Here is a 16,428-nt window from a genome sequence, read left to right on the forward strand (position 1 = left end):
AAGGTTTAGAGGGGTAGGGAGAAGGTGCAGGGGTGGTTGAGAGCCCCACCTGGGGACTCAGGTTTCTGGAAGGGTTGTTGTGTTTCTGTATTACCTTTTTACCTTGTATATTTCTGTATATATCTGTATATACTGTAAATATCTGCTTGTATATTGTGCTAAGCTGTAAATAATAAGCTTCATTAAATTTCCAGAGCTGGCTAATTCCAGTCTGGGTGATTTCCAGAAGTGTTGGGGGAGGCAGGTAACACCCAAACCATCACAGGTGGGCATTTGGCCCTTGGACAGGGCCAAACCACCACACATGTTGCTGACAAAGATGTTGAATGGCACTGGTTCCAGAAGAGATCTCTGAGGAAGGACATTGAGCCTTTAACCACAATTCTTTGACTGCAACCTTCTAGCTAGTTCCTTATCCACTGAATGGTCCATCCATCAAATCCATATCTCTCCACCTAAGAGACAAGGATGTCATGTGGGATATTGTCAAATGCCTTACACAAGTCCAGGTAAACGACATCAGTTGCTTTTGCAATGTCAATCAGTGCTGTCATAGAAGGCCACCAAATTAGGCACAATCCAATCAGCCTGGACCTTGTATTAACTAACAAAGAAGGACAGGCTGAGAACAGCCTTGGTGACAGTGGAGTTTAGTATTATACAGGGCAGAAGCAGGGCAATAAGTAGGATTACAATCTTGGACTTCTGCAGGGCTAACTTTGTACTCTTCACAGATACACTTGCAAGAATCCCATGGGCTAAAACTATGGACAGTAAAGGAGCCCAGTGAAGTTGGTCAGTTTTAAAATGCTGCTTCCTCCAACTCCAGGCTAGGCGTGTTCCCTTGAGTAAAAAAATCAGGCACCTGTGCTAGGAGACCTATATGGCTGAGCAAGGAGCTTCTGAAGATAATCTCATGGAAGAAAGAAGTTTACAGTTCATGAAAGAAGGGACTTGTCACTTGAGAGATCTATAGAGAAGTTGTCAGGGCATGTAGGAAGGCAACAAGGACGGCCAAAACCCTCTTGCAACTGAAACTGGCAAAGGAAATTGAACAAGAAGGGCTTCTTCAAATATATCAGCAGTAAAAGAAAGAATAGGGAAGGTGTGGGGCCACTGCTGAATGAGAAGGCAGCCCTGAGAACTGAGGATACAGAGAAGACAGAGTTGCTAAATATCTTCTTTGCTTCAGTCTTTAGTCTTAAAACTGAATTTCCCTATCAACTCCAGATCCTGGGTAAAGAATAAGAAACCTAGAGGAGGAATGGCTCTTCACTAGTCAATGAAGACTGGGTTAGGGATCAGTTACATAAATTGAACATTCACAAGTCCATGGGCCCTGATGAGACGCACCCAAGAGTGCCAAGAGAACTCCTGAGGTTGTTGCTCTGCCACTCTCCATCATCTTTGCAAAATCATAGCAGACAGGAGAGGTGCCTGAGGACTGGAGGAGACTGGATTGTCTACAGTGACCATGACACAGTTGAATTTAAGATCCTCAGGGCAACCAGGAGGACATATTGTAAGCTTACAACCCTAGATTAAGTGTGTGGACTTCGATCGCTTCAAGGATCTGCTGGCCAAAGTATTGTGGGAAGAAGCCCTAAAGGGAAGAGGGGCCCAGGACAGATGGTCAGTATTCAAGGATCACCTCCTCTGTGTCCAGGAGCAATGCATACCAACAAAGAGGAAAGCAGGGAAGAATGTTAGGAGACCTGCCTAGCTGAGCAAGGAGCTCCTGAACACTCTGTCACAAAAAAAAAATGAAACTCTACAAGGAGTGGAAGAAAGGACAGCTGGAATGGGGGATATATAAGGAAGCTGACTGAGCAGCTAGAGATCTGGTTAGGAAAGCCAAGACACAGTTTGAATTAAATCTAGCCAGGGAAGTCAAAGGGAACACCAAGAATTGCTACAGGTATATTAACGGTAAAAAGAAGCCTAGGGAAGGTGTGGGCCCCCTCAGAAAGGAAACAGGCGAAATGGTCACAAGTAACATGGAAAAGGCTGAGGTTCTCAATGACTTCTTTACTTTAGTCTTTACTTCAAAGGCCTCCAAACACGCTCCTGGAGCCATGGAAGATAATGGCAGGGGACTGGCAAAGATCAGGTTCATGATCACCTGAAAAATCTGAAAGTGTTCAAGTCCATGGGACCCAATGGGATACACTCATGAGTGCTGAGCAAACTGGCAGATGAGGTGGCTAAACCCCTCTCTATTCTATTCCAAAAGTCATGGCAGTCTGGTGAAGTCCCCACTGACTGGAAAAGGGGAAACATAACTCCTGTTTTCAAGAAGGGTAGAAAGGAAAAGCCAGGGAACTACAAGCCAGTTAGTCTCACCTCTGTGCCCAGTAACAGCATGGAGCAGATCCTCCTGGAGGCACTACTGAGATAGAAGAACAGTGAAGAGATGATTGGATACAATCAGCATGGCTTCACCAAGGGCAAATCTTGCCTGACAAACCTGATGGCCTTCTCCGAACAGGTCACAACATTAATAGATGAAAGGTGAGCAACTGATGTCATTTCCCTGGATCTGAGCAAGGCCTCTGACACTGTCCCACACCACATTCTGATCTCCAAGCTGGTGAAACATGGGTTTGAAGGGTGGTCCACTAGATGGATAAAGAACTGGCTTCATAGCCACACCCAAGGAGTGGCTGTCAATGGGGTCCACATCCAAGTGGAGTCCCTCAGGGATCAGTCCTGGGACCAGTCTTGTTGAACATCTTTGTTGGTGACATGGACAGAGGCATTGACTGCACCCTCATCAAGTTTGCTGACAACACCAGCTGTGCGGTGCAGCAGGACATGCTGGAAGGAAGGGATACCATCCAGAGGGACCTGGACAGGCTGGAAAGGTGGGCACAAGCCAACCTCATGAGGTTCAACAAGACCAAGTGCAAGGTCCTGCATCTGGGGTGAGGCAATCCCAAGCACAAATATAAGCTGGGTTGTGATTGGCTGGAGAGAAGCCCTGAGGAGAGGGACTTGGGGGTATTGATGGATGAGAGGTTCAACAGAAGCCAGCATTGTGCACTTGCAGCCCAGAAAGTCAACCAAATACTGGGCTGTGTGGGAGAATTCTCCTGCAGCAGGACATGAGCTGTAAACATGAGAACTTGTGACGGAAGTTGTCCTTGAGCTGGAAGCTACAGTGAGCAACCCACGCACACCTGCAGGGGGCTGAGCCTGCCAGCCCCCTGGGGTGGGAACCACAGGTTGTTTTGGCACAGGGCAACCTATCTGCACCTTGCACGTGGCTCTGGGCCAATCTATACTGTCCACTTGTGCCAGTCCCAAACTGATTGTATACACCTCCTCTGAGCACTATATAAGAAGCTTCACTATCCTAATAAAGCTGTACTGATGCATAGAAGCTGCTGAGTCGACTTGTCAGTACCCCAATCTCGCCTCTCACCAGCCTCCTGACTCCGACAGGGCCGCATCAGGAGAAGTATGGCAGCAGGTCCAGGGAGGTGATTCTCCCCCTCTACTCCGCTCTGCTGAGACTGCATCCAGTTCTGGAGCCCCTAGTACAAGGATGTGAACATGCTGGAGCGTGTCCAGAGAAGGGCCATGAGGATGATCAGAGGGCTGGAACACCTCTCCTGTGAGGACAGACTTGAAAGAGTTGGGGCTGTTCAGTCTGGGGAAGATGAGGCTCTGAGGTGACCTTATTGTGGCCTTTCAGTATCTGAAAGGGGCCTACAAAAAACCTGGGGAGGGACTTTTCAGGGTATCAGGGAGTGACAGGACTAGGGGGAATGTAGCAAAGCTGGAGATGGGTAGGTTCAGGCTGTATGTGAGAAGGAAATTCTTCACCATGGAATGGTGAGACCCTGGAATGGGTTGCCCAGGGAGTCAGTTGAGGCCCCATCCCTGGTGGTGTTTAAGGCCAGGTTGAATGAGGCTCTGTCCAGCCTGATCTAGGGTAGGGGCCCATGGCAGGGACTTGTAACAGTATGATCCTTGTGGTCCCTTCCAACCCTGACTGATTCTACGATCAGTGAATCCAGCATCCTTTCATGTGGAAACACATAAGGCTTACCAAATCAAAATTGCATCATTTCTCTTCGTAGTCGTTAATGTATGGGATCTGCAATGTAGACAGCACTCCCAAAGTAGCTGCAGATCTCAAGAGCTGAGGAGATCACTGCACAAGTGTCAGTGTTAAACACTGATGCTTCCTGCCATTTCTTGCCTTGGCAAGCCACAGCCAATGCAATAGCATATGCAGGCACCCCTCAGCTATTAGTTGCTCCAGCTTTCTCTTTCCACAAGTCCCCCAAACATAAAAAGAGTCAGATGCAAATCTCTCCAGCAGTATAGACAAAGAAGGCATTTAGTAACTCCTCCTTCTTTGTGTCCTCTGTCACCAAGGTACCCATCTCATTCAGCAGAGGGCCTACATTGCCTCTAACATTAGCTTTTCCTGCAATATTACCTCTTCCTGTGTTATCTCTACAGGTCTGAGGAATGACTCTGACATTTTTGATCCTTTCCTAGGCCTTTTCACAGATTAGGCAGTTTGTGAATGCAGTTCACATCCATACTAGAAAATGCATATTGAAAAACTTAAAACTAGGCTTTATTTCCCAAAAGAAACCTCAGAGATAGATTAAAATCTACAAAAGCCTTCATAGGATTGCTTCTGACGACTTAGCTTTTCAAAGCATCTCAGATGATATCTAGGTGTTCTGCTCTGCTTTTGAGGATGCAAACAATGCTTAATTTTCATTATTCAAGTCATAACAGAAAGCTAGGAAAAACTGTATAGGCTCCAGGAAATTCCAGGCCTGTCAGCCTGACCTCAGTGCCATGAAAGATAATGGAATAGATCATCCTGAGAGCAATCACACATCACCCACAGGATGGCCAGGGGATCAGACCCAGCCAGCATGGACTTAAGAGGCGCCGGTCCTGCCTGACCAAGTTGATCTCTTTTTATGATCAGGTGACTGCCTGGTGAATGTGGGGCAGGCTGTGGGTGTAGTCTGTCTGGACTTCAGCAAGGCCTTTGACACCGTCTGCCATAGCAAACACCTGGCCAAGCTGGCAGCCCATGGCTTGGATAGGGGCACTCTGTGCTGGCTTAAGAACTGGCTGGATGGACAGGCCCAGGGAGTGGGTGGTGAATGGTGCACATCCAGTTGGCAGCTGTCACTAGTAGTGTGCCTCAGGGATCAGTGCTGGGCCCAGTCCTGTTTAATATCTTCATTGATGATCTGGATAAGGGGATCGAGTCCTCCATCAGTAGGTTTGCTTGCAGACAACACCAAGTTGGGAGCAAGTGTGGATATATTAGAGGGCAGGAGGGACCAATGCAGGGTGGACAGATGGGCACAGTCCAATGCCAGGAGTCATAACAAGTCCAAGTGACAGGTTCTGCACTTTGGCCACAACAACCCCAAGCAGCACTACAAGCTGGGGACAGAATGGCTGGAGAGCAGCCAGGCAGACAGGGACCTGGGGGTACCAGTTGGCAGCTAAACATGTGTGCCCAGGTGGCCAAGAAGGCCAATGGCATCCTGGCCTGTATCGGGAATAGTACGGCCAGCAGGAGCAGAGAAGTCCTTCTGTCCCTGTACTCGGCACTGGTTAGGCCACACCTTGAGTACTGTGTCCAGTTCTGGGCCCCTCAATTTAAGAAAGATGTTGAGGTGCTTGAATGCATCCAGAAAAGGGCTGGTGAGGGGGCTGGAGAACAGCCCTATGAGGAGTGTCTAAGGGAGCTGGGGGTGTTCAGCCTAGAGAAGAGGAGGCTCAGGGAAGGCCTCATTGCTGTCTACAACTACCTGAAGGCAGATTGTATCCAGGTGTGTTTGTTCTCTTTTCCCAGGCATCCAATGACAGAACAAGAGCACACAGCCTGAAGCTGTGGGTAAGGAACAGGTTCCAGCTGGACGTTAGGAAGAGATTCTTCACAGCAAGAGTGGTTGGCATTGGAATGGGCTGCCTGGAGAGGTGGAGTCGTCATGATCCCTGGAGGCGTTTAAAATGAGAATGGATGAGGCATGTAATGTCACGGTTTAGTGAATTAGAAGGTGTTAGGTGATAGATTGGATTCAATGATCTCAAAGGTCTGTTCTGACCTGGTTAATCCTGTGATGCTATGATTCTTCAGTGTGCCACCAACATGTAAGAAGGAAGAGTTGGTATGTGTCTGATTGTATTTAGGGCAACAGGCTAATAGTTGCCAGGTTACCAGAGATAAGACTTGGGGAAAAACAGGGCCTACGAACACCAAAGTGATAAAACTAAGGAAAACAGAGCCTGCAAGTACCATCCCTGTAATCAAAGGCAGGAAGGCCTTTGGGGGTCAATTAAACAGCATATAGAGCCAGTAATGACCTTGAAAGATTCTGCAGAGGACAAGAAGCTGCAGACAGAGCTGAAGACGATTAAGGCTCCCCTCGCTAGAGGGTCATGCAACCACCGAAGCCAACTATGCACATGGCCAGTAGGGAACGTCATTATGTAACAAATTGCAAAATAAAGGACATGCTTCGTTCTCCTTGGTTTGGCCTTCTAGGACATACTATCCACATGTCACAAAATTCTAAGCACTGTATATACCGAGGGCCTAGGTGACTGAGCTGAGATAGGCACCAGTCTCACCAGCATAACAGATGCTGGTTCATGGTGTGGATGCCTGCTTTTCTGTTGCGGAGGGGTATTCTGCCACCTATGCCAATTGTGGCGGAGGGGAGAAATTAATTGATGCGAGAGGATATTTATAAAAATACATGTATTTATTTTCTTCAATATTTTGAACTCTCACCACTCCCAGCCACTGAACTTAAATATTAATATTTGTTCTACATGGTTATGAAGGACATATGGGAATATATCAAACTGTAGCTATTACAGTAACTCACATACATTCAAACTATTAAACAGAGAGAGGATTTTTCCCCGCAGCTTAATGCTGCTTGGGGTCTATATACTACTTGCCCAGAAGAGTGGGCTGAAAGCTGGCAGGAAGTGATAGAAATTACAGAGGCCTTAAGGTATTTACTCACAATTCTGATTAATTATGAATCACCTCTGGGCCTATGTCACAGCCTATACCAGTGTCCAATTCTTCAGGGCTTCTGCCTGTGGACTTTGAGGCTGGAATCCTCCAGCTTCAGGGGAAATGAGTCTCTGATCTTGTGCTGCTGGCTCCTTCTGGATGCTCTGTCACATGGAATTCATAGGCAGATCTCCAGGTGCAGAGGCATGCCTTGCAGTCTGAGTATGGGTCTAACACTGGCTACTCAGGCTGATCGAGTGCCAGGACAAAGGGTCTGCTCCTGGCAACTTGTGGCAATGGCACACACCAGGCAATTCATAAGGCAGCAGACATGCAATGGGATGCTCAGCTGCATCTGAGCTTGTGAGAGTCTGATCCTCTCCCCATTAATCAACGAAGATAAAGACTGCATCGACCCTCCTTAATCAACAAAGATAAAGAAGATTGCACCATCTCTCCTTAATCTTGTTACTTCTGGGACTCAGACTCGGTGCTTAGCCCGAAGCTCAGGGATGCAAATCAACAGACAATACCTTTGAAACTCCTAGACCTCACCCTGTCTGGACTGCCCAGGAAGCCTACATCTTATCTCAGCTACCCCCAAGGGTTTGAGTATGCAGGGTGTAGACAGGTGTAGCCAAGAGAGAGAGTGGAGGCCCTCCCCCTGGTGACGCCGGACTCCTGCGAAAGATGCCCTGGGGGACTGCAGCTGGACACTGAGCAGAGAACTGTATAAAAAGGCAGGAGAAATGCTGCCAAAGTGTGGCATCCCCACCAGACCAAGCGTGGCATCTCCTCGGACCACCAGTGGCACTCCACCGGACCCACCGAGGGCAGACCATCACCAGACCACCACAGCTGCACACCACCTGAAGAACCTCTGACAAACTCCGCAAAAGATCATCCCTGGGGCCACGCACCCGTCTCTCTCTCTCTCCCTTCATTTGCAATGGAGGGTAATATGATCACAGCCCCTTTTCCCTTCCCTGCTCCTTCTTCTCTCCTCCATCAATCTCTTTATTTCTTCTCTTCTCCCCCTTCTCCCCTCTCTCCCTCCATTTTGCCCAACCTTATCCTTTAATAAACAGTTTCATGGTGATATATGTCTCGTTTGTCACCTTAATTTCACAACACAGAATCCATAAGAATTGGTCTAGCTCCTGTGGACAGAGATACTGTTAACCTCTGCTCCTCTGGACCTTGACAGAGCTCCACAAATATACAGGCATACTTAAAGTGAGCTCTGCTAGTGAGTACGCAAGCAGGCAAGTGGATGCAGCAGAGTGAGTAAGTAAGCACGTGTTTAGCTGTGTGACCCTATTTAGTAAATGTGGGCTGAGATTAATAGCCCATTGGCCACCAAAAATGACCAAATCAGGCTGGCAGGCAGCCTAACCTTACCATAATAGGGCAAAAGCCACAAGCTTTGACTTTCCAAATATGGTAAATACATGGGCCTTACACTAGGCAGGCATGAGCTGGGCATGTGGGGGCTTACACAACCTAAAGCCTGTGCAGGGACTGAACTTTATGGCACCAGGCCTATTGGCCCTCTTTGTGCTCGTTATGTGTTTACCCCTGGTGCAGGCAGAGAAACATGTCCTGGCAGGGCAATGGCATAAATATGCCTATTTTCAGGCCTACAGGCCCTCCACAATATTATTCGAATTGGCAGCTGACCATGTTTGGCAATCTATCCCTCTCAGGAGTTCTGCTGGTCAGTTGGAAAGGGTGAGTATAGCCTGCCCTTTGATCAATAGAGCTACTTGTGATTCTCTGTCATATCTTACTCAGTATTGTAGTTTCCAGTATACCTTCTCTCTAGATTCTGGCATTTGAGCTATAATAAAGTGTTGGGACTGTAGCCAGAGGGGGGGGACCTCTGTATGTATGTGTGCATGGGGGTACCCACATGTGTGCTTCCTGGACCCTAGGGAACCCACTGGAACAAACAAGAGTTGTGAGCAGAAAATAAGTAACTTTTTTTTCGAGATTGTTACTCTAAACAAAATTAATCTAACAGAATTTTAAAAACAGAAACAGTAACCCACTATCCATGAAAAGAGGGAGAAACACTTTTGTCTTTTGATGTACCTGTAGTGTTTAGGAGCATCAGAGTACTACTGGATTTTAAGGTTTTGTGCATTCCCTTCTGTAAGATGGAAGAGTTGCTTTGTGTGTGGTCAGAAGTTACAGCAAGCCAATAATCACCAGGTTACTAAAGATAAGATCCAGGGAAAGCAGGTCTTGCAGGTATGTGCATGAGTACTAGGGAAAGATGGTATTCCAAATAAAGGAGGAGTTTGGTTCTCCTTGCTTCAGAATCCTGGAATGCACTGGACAAACATCTCAGAATTCTGAATACATACAAACTGAGAGCATGGGTAGGCAAGTTGGAGTGGCACCAGTCTTACCACCATGAGGTTGTGACTCCCTGTGGGGGTGCCTACCTTCTGAGATGGCAGCCGACCAGCTCTGCTATCTACACATCCTGGGAGCTTTGCTGGCCAGGGGGATAGGGTGAGTATAGTCTGCCCGTTGATCCACAGAACTACTTGGGATTGTTTGTCATGTCTTATTCAGCACTGTAGTTTCTCCTTATGGCTGTAGAAGGTAAGCCATAGATATTGTGTATACACCTTTCTCATGATGGTTTTAGTGTTTAAGCTATAATGAAGTATTGAAACTGTACCCAGAGGGTAGTGCCCATGTGTGAGAGGGTTCCCTGGTCCTGAAGAACTCACTGGAGCACCTTCACCAACTTAGAAGTAATTTTGAGTGCTGGATGGAGCATACTTCCCTACTGTCAATATGTAAAACATTTTTTTTCCCTCAGGAAAAAAACAAGACAAAACAAAACAAACAACAATCCATAACTCTCTCTCAAGTATAATGAGAGAAGGTGCAAATTATGAACAGCGAGGTCCAGGATATTACTACAAATTACCTAGTTGTTGTTGGGTTTTTTTGTTCATTTTGTGTGAAATGATTGGCAGAGAGAAAATAAAAATTCATTAATGATTGATTTTCTCTCTTAATGCATTTCCCATCAAAATAAATGTTTGCCAAAATGATGCATCCATTTCCCAGACAGAACTTATATATTAATCTTACCTTTAATCTTCACAGAATTGCAGAATCATGGAATGGTTAGGTTGTAAGGGACCCTAAGGATCATCTAGGTATTAGTACAGTATAAATAAGATTAAATTTTTTAATAGAAAAAATTCCCGATCCACTAAAATTATTAATTACAGCAGCACCACACATAAAAGCAGTAGACGCAACATACTAATTGCCAAGTGGAGAGATACGGAATTGACACGAGATACAGATTTGCTGGGTGGGCTGTTCAGTGGGATAAGAAATTGGCTGGATGGTCACATTCAGAGGCTAGTGCTCAACAGCACAAAGTCCAGATGAAGAAACAGTGACAAGTGGTGTCCCTCAGGGGTCCATACTGTGATGTTTAATATTTGTATCAATGATATAGGTAATGGGATTGAGAGCACATCGGGCAAGGTTTGCAGATGACACCAAGATGAGTAGTGCTGTTGATAAGTCAAAGGGACAAGCTGTCATCCAGAGGGGACCTGGACAAGCTGGAAAGGTGGGCTCAGGTTCAACAGGAGCAAGTGCAGGGTCCTGGCACCTGGTCCATAATAATCCTCACTATCAATACAGACTAGGGGGGATGAGGTGATAGAAAGCAGCCCTGTGGAAAAGGACTTGGGAGTGCTGATAGGAATGAAAAGATGACATGAGCAGTGTCAGCTTGCAGCCCAGAAAGGCAAATCACATCCTGGGCTGCATCAAAGAGAAGCATGGCTAGCAGATCCAGAGAGGGGATTCTGCCACTGTGCTCAACTCTGGTGAGATCTCACCTGAGTATTGTGTCTAGGTTCTAGAGCCCTCAATACAGGAAGGACATGGACCGGGTGGAGCAGGTTCCAGAGGAGTAGCCATGAAAATGAACAGGGGGGGTTGGAGCACCTCTGCTATGAAGACAGGCTGAGGGGAGCTGGAGGCTGTCCATTCCTGGAGAAGAGGGAGGCTCTGAGGAAGACCTAATAGTGGCCTTCCAGTACCTGAATGGGGCCTACAAGAAAACTGGGAGAGGGACTGTTTACAAAAGCCTCTTACTATGAGAGTGGTAGAACACTGGAACAGGTTGCCCAGGGCAGGTGGTTGGTGCCTCATCTCTTGAAAATTCAAAGTGAGGCTCAACAGGGCATCTGGGCAACCTGATCTAGTTTGAGGATGTTCCTGTTTACTGCAAAGGGAGTTGAACTAGATGACCTTTGGAGGTCTCTTCCAACCCAGACCATTCTATGAGTCTAAATGCAGACAGCCAAACGTCACATAACTGGCTGCAACAGCGCAAAACACAACTCAAAAGTCCCAAAGACCAAGTTCAAAATAAAAATTAGCTTTGCCTTTGTGAGAGACCAAATCTTGTCTCTCATGTGCATGTACATCAACGAAGATAAAAATCACCTTTGCCCAGATGCTGGACCCCTGCAGGCACATGGATGTGCACCAATCATTGTAAATGACCCGCCTGCTGGGTTCACTCCATCCACTGATCGCACACCTGGCACTCATTTATGCATTAATGTGACTAGGCTGGCCAGGTGGAGCAGTGAAAAACTGAATAAAAGACACTGGGTCTATACCAGATTTGGTGAGTGTGTGTGGGAAGACATCACCATAGACACCCAACCTGGAAACAACAGCTCAGGAGCTCTCTCTTCACCACCACCAACCACTCTATGCCTTAATTTTCCCTGCTGATAGAAGAATTCCACGAGATCGACTCCTGAGAAGAATTCTTTGCTTGAAGGAAACATTTCTGGGCAAACTGAAAAAGACTTAGACTTTGGGAAACCCGACTCCCCCACAGTACTCTGGCCAATCCCCTCCCCTCCCCTCCTCTCCGCTCCCTTTCCTCTCCTCTCCTCTCCCGTCTCTCCTCTCTATTGTTTACTCTATCCTCGAAGTCTCACTGTTGATATTGGGTCTCCCTTGTATCTTAATTCCACAACACGGAAATATATAAGAACAAATCTGTCCTCCTCTGACCAAGGCATTTTTAGTCCCTGTCCTCTGACGGAGACAGCCATTTAGCAGCCGCACTATATTTTCCTTTATCTGTTGTGTGGTATAATTGCCTTATGAAAGGTGAACAGAACCTTTTCTCTCTAATAACCAATCAAACATCCAGTGAATTTAAAAATAACTTTGAATTCATCACCTTTTGAAGACTTGCTCTTGATTTTAAAAATTTCTTTTAATACTCATTATATGCTTTTCTGAAAAGAATTAATGTTCATGTGTCATTTACCTCCATTAGTGATCTTCTCCCCAGTTCTCATAATGTGCACGGGGATAAAAGACTAAACCAGCACTGCAGGAAAATTTGAAATCCTAATATTTGTCAAAAACATTTTGTGTGTTCTATTTCTCATTTACTATTTCAGCCTTTTCTCGTTGTTATAGTTCTATTTTTTTTTACTGTGAAAAAAATGTATTTTAAAGTGAATATAGAAACATTCCTCTTTGGATTGTATTTTTTTTTTTTTTTTTTAATTAAAGGACTCTAAGAGTGAAAATTTGAGAAGCGACATCCCATTCCTGGGGTCTTTGGCACCTGAGAGGTCTCGACAGTTGTTCATGCTCTATTTTATCCTCTCAGCCACTGATTTCCACTTTATGTCAGGTTCAGGGTACGTAGTTCCTTCAGTGTAAAGAGGCTTTATACAATGGTTTACATGAATGGCAAATATGAAGTAGAATATGACAACATCAGCTTTCCTGTTATGGCAGGCAGTTCTTCTATGCATTGAATCAAAGCAATTACTCCTCTTTACAAGGGAACATGTTTGTTTAAGATGGTACATTTTCCACAAGCCAGAATGTATGCTAAAGGGTTATTTCTGTTCCCTGGTCTCCAGGAAGAACATTACAAAGCAAAACATCCCTGCCTGGTGGGACTCAGTCAGACTCTTGTTGACGTGGATGAAAACTCTACTATTGATTTCCACATGAGCAAGACCTCAAGCATCTAAGACAATACTCACAGAAGTCTTGCTCTGTGAGGAAGAAGAAACTAGACTCTCTTAGGTAAATTCTGGCAATAAGTCTGAAAGTACACCAGCCTGAAAAATACAGTTAGTCAGCTCTCTGAACTCAGGCCTCTGAATCATGATGCACTTTATACCTTTATCTAAGAAATGGAAGAGAAGGAGAGAATCAGATATTACACATTAATGGTGCACAGAACTGACTGCAAAACACTTTTTTCAGGAGCATACATTGTTAACCTGGCACTACACATCTAAAAGCATGCTGCAGTGCAAGCTTCCTGCACAGCCACTGGAGCAATCCTCCCTGGACAGGTGTCATCTCCTGGCTATTTCAGGAGAACCACTGACCTGTGGCAGCAATCACAGAGAAGTTGTGCATTTGGGGTGCAGCAGGCTATCCTGGAGTTAACAAGGTAAAGGAGTATCACAGAGTTTCTGACTTGAAGATCAGCTTAAAGTTTTATTTGGGACCTTAGCATCAGCCCCTTATGAAGGGTTTCAAAGATACTCAGATAGTGGAAACCACTCAGCTATTTTCTACTGTCATTTTCCTATTGCATCTTTGTGAGTGTGAGGCAGATGTGATCAATGGACCCAGGTCTTGTGTGTGTATTTATGGAGAACAGCCTGGAGGCTTTTTCTAAATCAGGCTGGAATAATCCAATACATAAAACTGGAACAAATCAGTTACACTGAAGTCTGGTCTTCTCACCAATGAACACAGGTAGCAAATCTAAAAACGAAAATTAAGCTACAGCCATAGAAAATGTGATCAGTCCTGTGCCCTGAGCATAAATATGTAACTTTACTCATCAGTATTACAGTCAACTGACCTGTGAGTTTTTCCAGAACATCAAATCCATGTTTCAGAGCAATAATATCAAGAAAAGAGACTGTGCCATCTTCAAACCTAAAGAATGGAATAAATAAGCACAGTAAATGAATCATGCAACTACAGTGCAGTTTTTAAATCTATTTCAAAAGTTACTACTCCGTGAATATTAAATATTTGCTCAAAGATAAGGGCAAATCTCTCTTTCTACAATTTAGATATGGGCTACTTTGCCCCATTACTTTCCTGTATTTTGTATGTTCATGTGCACCTCTACATTACTGCCATGGAGAGCCTGCAGGCCCAAAAAGAGGCTTGCTTATGCCTTGCCTTGCCTGGACACGTTTTTCTGCCAGGACCTCTGGTTGTAAACAAGTTGTGTAAGCCCACACACACCCAGCTCGTGTCTCCCTGGGGTAAGCCCATGAGATCCCCGTATTTGGGAAAGTCCAGGCAAGTAGTTTCTGCCCATTATGGTAAGGTTTGGCTGATTACCAACCTGATTGGTCATTCTAGTGGCCAAAGGAGCCATTAATCTCGGCCCACATTCAATAAATAGGGGTGCACAGGTAAACAACGTGCTCAGCTCGGACCCCATTGCAGCGCCCTGCTGCTCTGACTCACCTGCACAGCTCAGACACGTGCTCTGACCCTCACTTGTAGCGCTCAGCTGCTCAGACCCCCACACTGGAATTCCATTGCATAGCTCCAATGCTCAGAGGCTCAGAGGCTCAGACCTCATGCTTTGACTCATTCGCAGCTCACCTGCCTGCATACCTTAGATGCAGAGCTCATTTAAGCCTGCACATATATATATATGAGGAGTCTATAGCCTCCTAAGCCAGCTGTGCACATCTGCACGCTATTGCTACCAGGACCAGATCTTGCATTGAATTTACCTATGGAGCTCAGACTGCCAGCAGCCACGCACACTGCATGCCCGCTGCCTATCATTGCCTGGTAAGCGCCATCGCCGCTGAGATAACCAGGAAGCAGACCCTGGATTGTCTGCACACACATGTGGCCTGAAGCTGTGAAGAACCATGCCAGAGACAGCACGATATTCTTCTCCTGCATCTGAAATCCTGCCAGCTGAGAAGTCCTGGACACAGCATCTAGAAGGAGCCAGCTGCGTCAAAGGCAGAGATCGTCCCTCACCAGGAGAAAAGGTTAGAGAAAACCAGTATTTCCCCACAAACTGGGAAGATTTATCCTCTCCCCTCAAGCCGGGAAGATTCCAGCCTCCAAGTCCACAGGCAGAGACCCTGGAGAATTGGACATTAGACACAGGCTGTGACACAGCCCCGGAGCATGATTAATAATTGATAAGCAGTTGTGAGTAAAAGCTTTAATACCTCTGTAAATATAAGTTGTCTCTGCCATAGAACAGAAAGAATTTCAGCCCACTTTGCTGGGCAAATAACATAAAGATCCCGAATGACATTAAGCCACGGGGAAAACTCCTCTCTCTGTTTATAGTTTGAATGTTTGCTAGTTAATTAACAAATTCCCTGTACATATTTTATCCTAAATTGTTTTCATAACCATGTACCGAACTGAATATTAATATGCAGTGGTTGGGGGTGGTGAGAGTTCAGAACATTGAATTTAATAAATATGTATTTTTATATAAAATTTATATTGCCCCAATTAATTTCTCCCCTCTGCCAAATAGGCGTAGGTACTGAGAATCCCCCTCCACAACAATTACCAGCTTTGCATTTCTTATAAAGAATGCACTAACATTTCATTATTCCTATAACATGTATATTTACACTACTTCCAGTGCATTTGACTTTCATGTACTTTCCTCAGATTTACTGAATGCCTGATGTGCAATTTCATGCAAGAGTTTACAGGAAGCATCTAGAAACTCTGATATTTAGAAAATCTGTACATTTTCATATTTAACAAAGTAAGTCTAAAGTACTACAAGAATTTTACTTATTATCTGTTGGGAATGGTAGGAATTTTAGTGCTGTACAGTTGGTTGATCTTGACACACTGGAACATAAGCCATGAGTTCAGAATGTATAAAAGGGGAAAAGTACTGAGAGTTAAAGGCAAATAGAAGGTCAAAATGACCTTAGAGAATGACTGCAGCAGACAAAAACAATGTAAAGCATGAACTCGTGGTTTTTTGTTAACCTTTGCTTATCTAGTTGCTAAAGTACATGGTCTGTCTTGAGGAGCTATGCACTGAGGTCTGTCTTAATGACCATTTAGGGATTTGGCATGATCTTGTAGCTTGTATGCTAAGGTCATGAAAGTACAATAAATGGAACTTAGCTTGCATCAAGCTGCCTCCCTGTCTCTCATCACCGCGATTATCATGGCAAAAACAAGTAGATGCTGTGAAGGGTAACTATTCTCCTCTTGGAACACAAAGAGCTGTCTCCCGATATTTCACTATACTTCAGACTGAAAGCCAAGTGCATTCCAAAACATTGTCTTCAGTGGCTCTTTGATGATTCAAATAAATTGCTTCC

The 16,428-nt window shown here is 45.3% G+C and overlaps 1 protein-coding gene across 1 annotated transcript in view; it reads right to left on the minus strand.

Moving 5' to 3' along the window:
* Positions 1 to 16,428, minus strand: part of MOCOS (molybdenum cofactor sulfurase) — a 205,353-nt gene that overhangs the window by 108,901 nt on the left and 80,024 nt on the right. The window contains exon 5 of the mRNA XM_064150359.1: positions 13,941 to 14,017. Within this exon, the coding sequence (XP_064006429.1) occupies positions 13,941 to 14,017 (77 nt within the window). The remainder of the gene's footprint in view (positions 1 to 13,940; positions 14,018 to 16,428) is intronic.

The sequence above is a fragment of the Pogoniulus pusillus genome, chromosome 10 (genome assembly GCF_015220805.1).
Source record: "Pogoniulus pusillus isolate bPogPus1 chromosome 10, bPogPus1.pri, whole genome shotgun sequence".
Taxonomy (NCBI): domain Eukaryota; kingdom Metazoa; phylum Chordata; class Aves; order Piciformes; family Lybiidae; genus Pogoniulus; species Pogoniulus pusillus.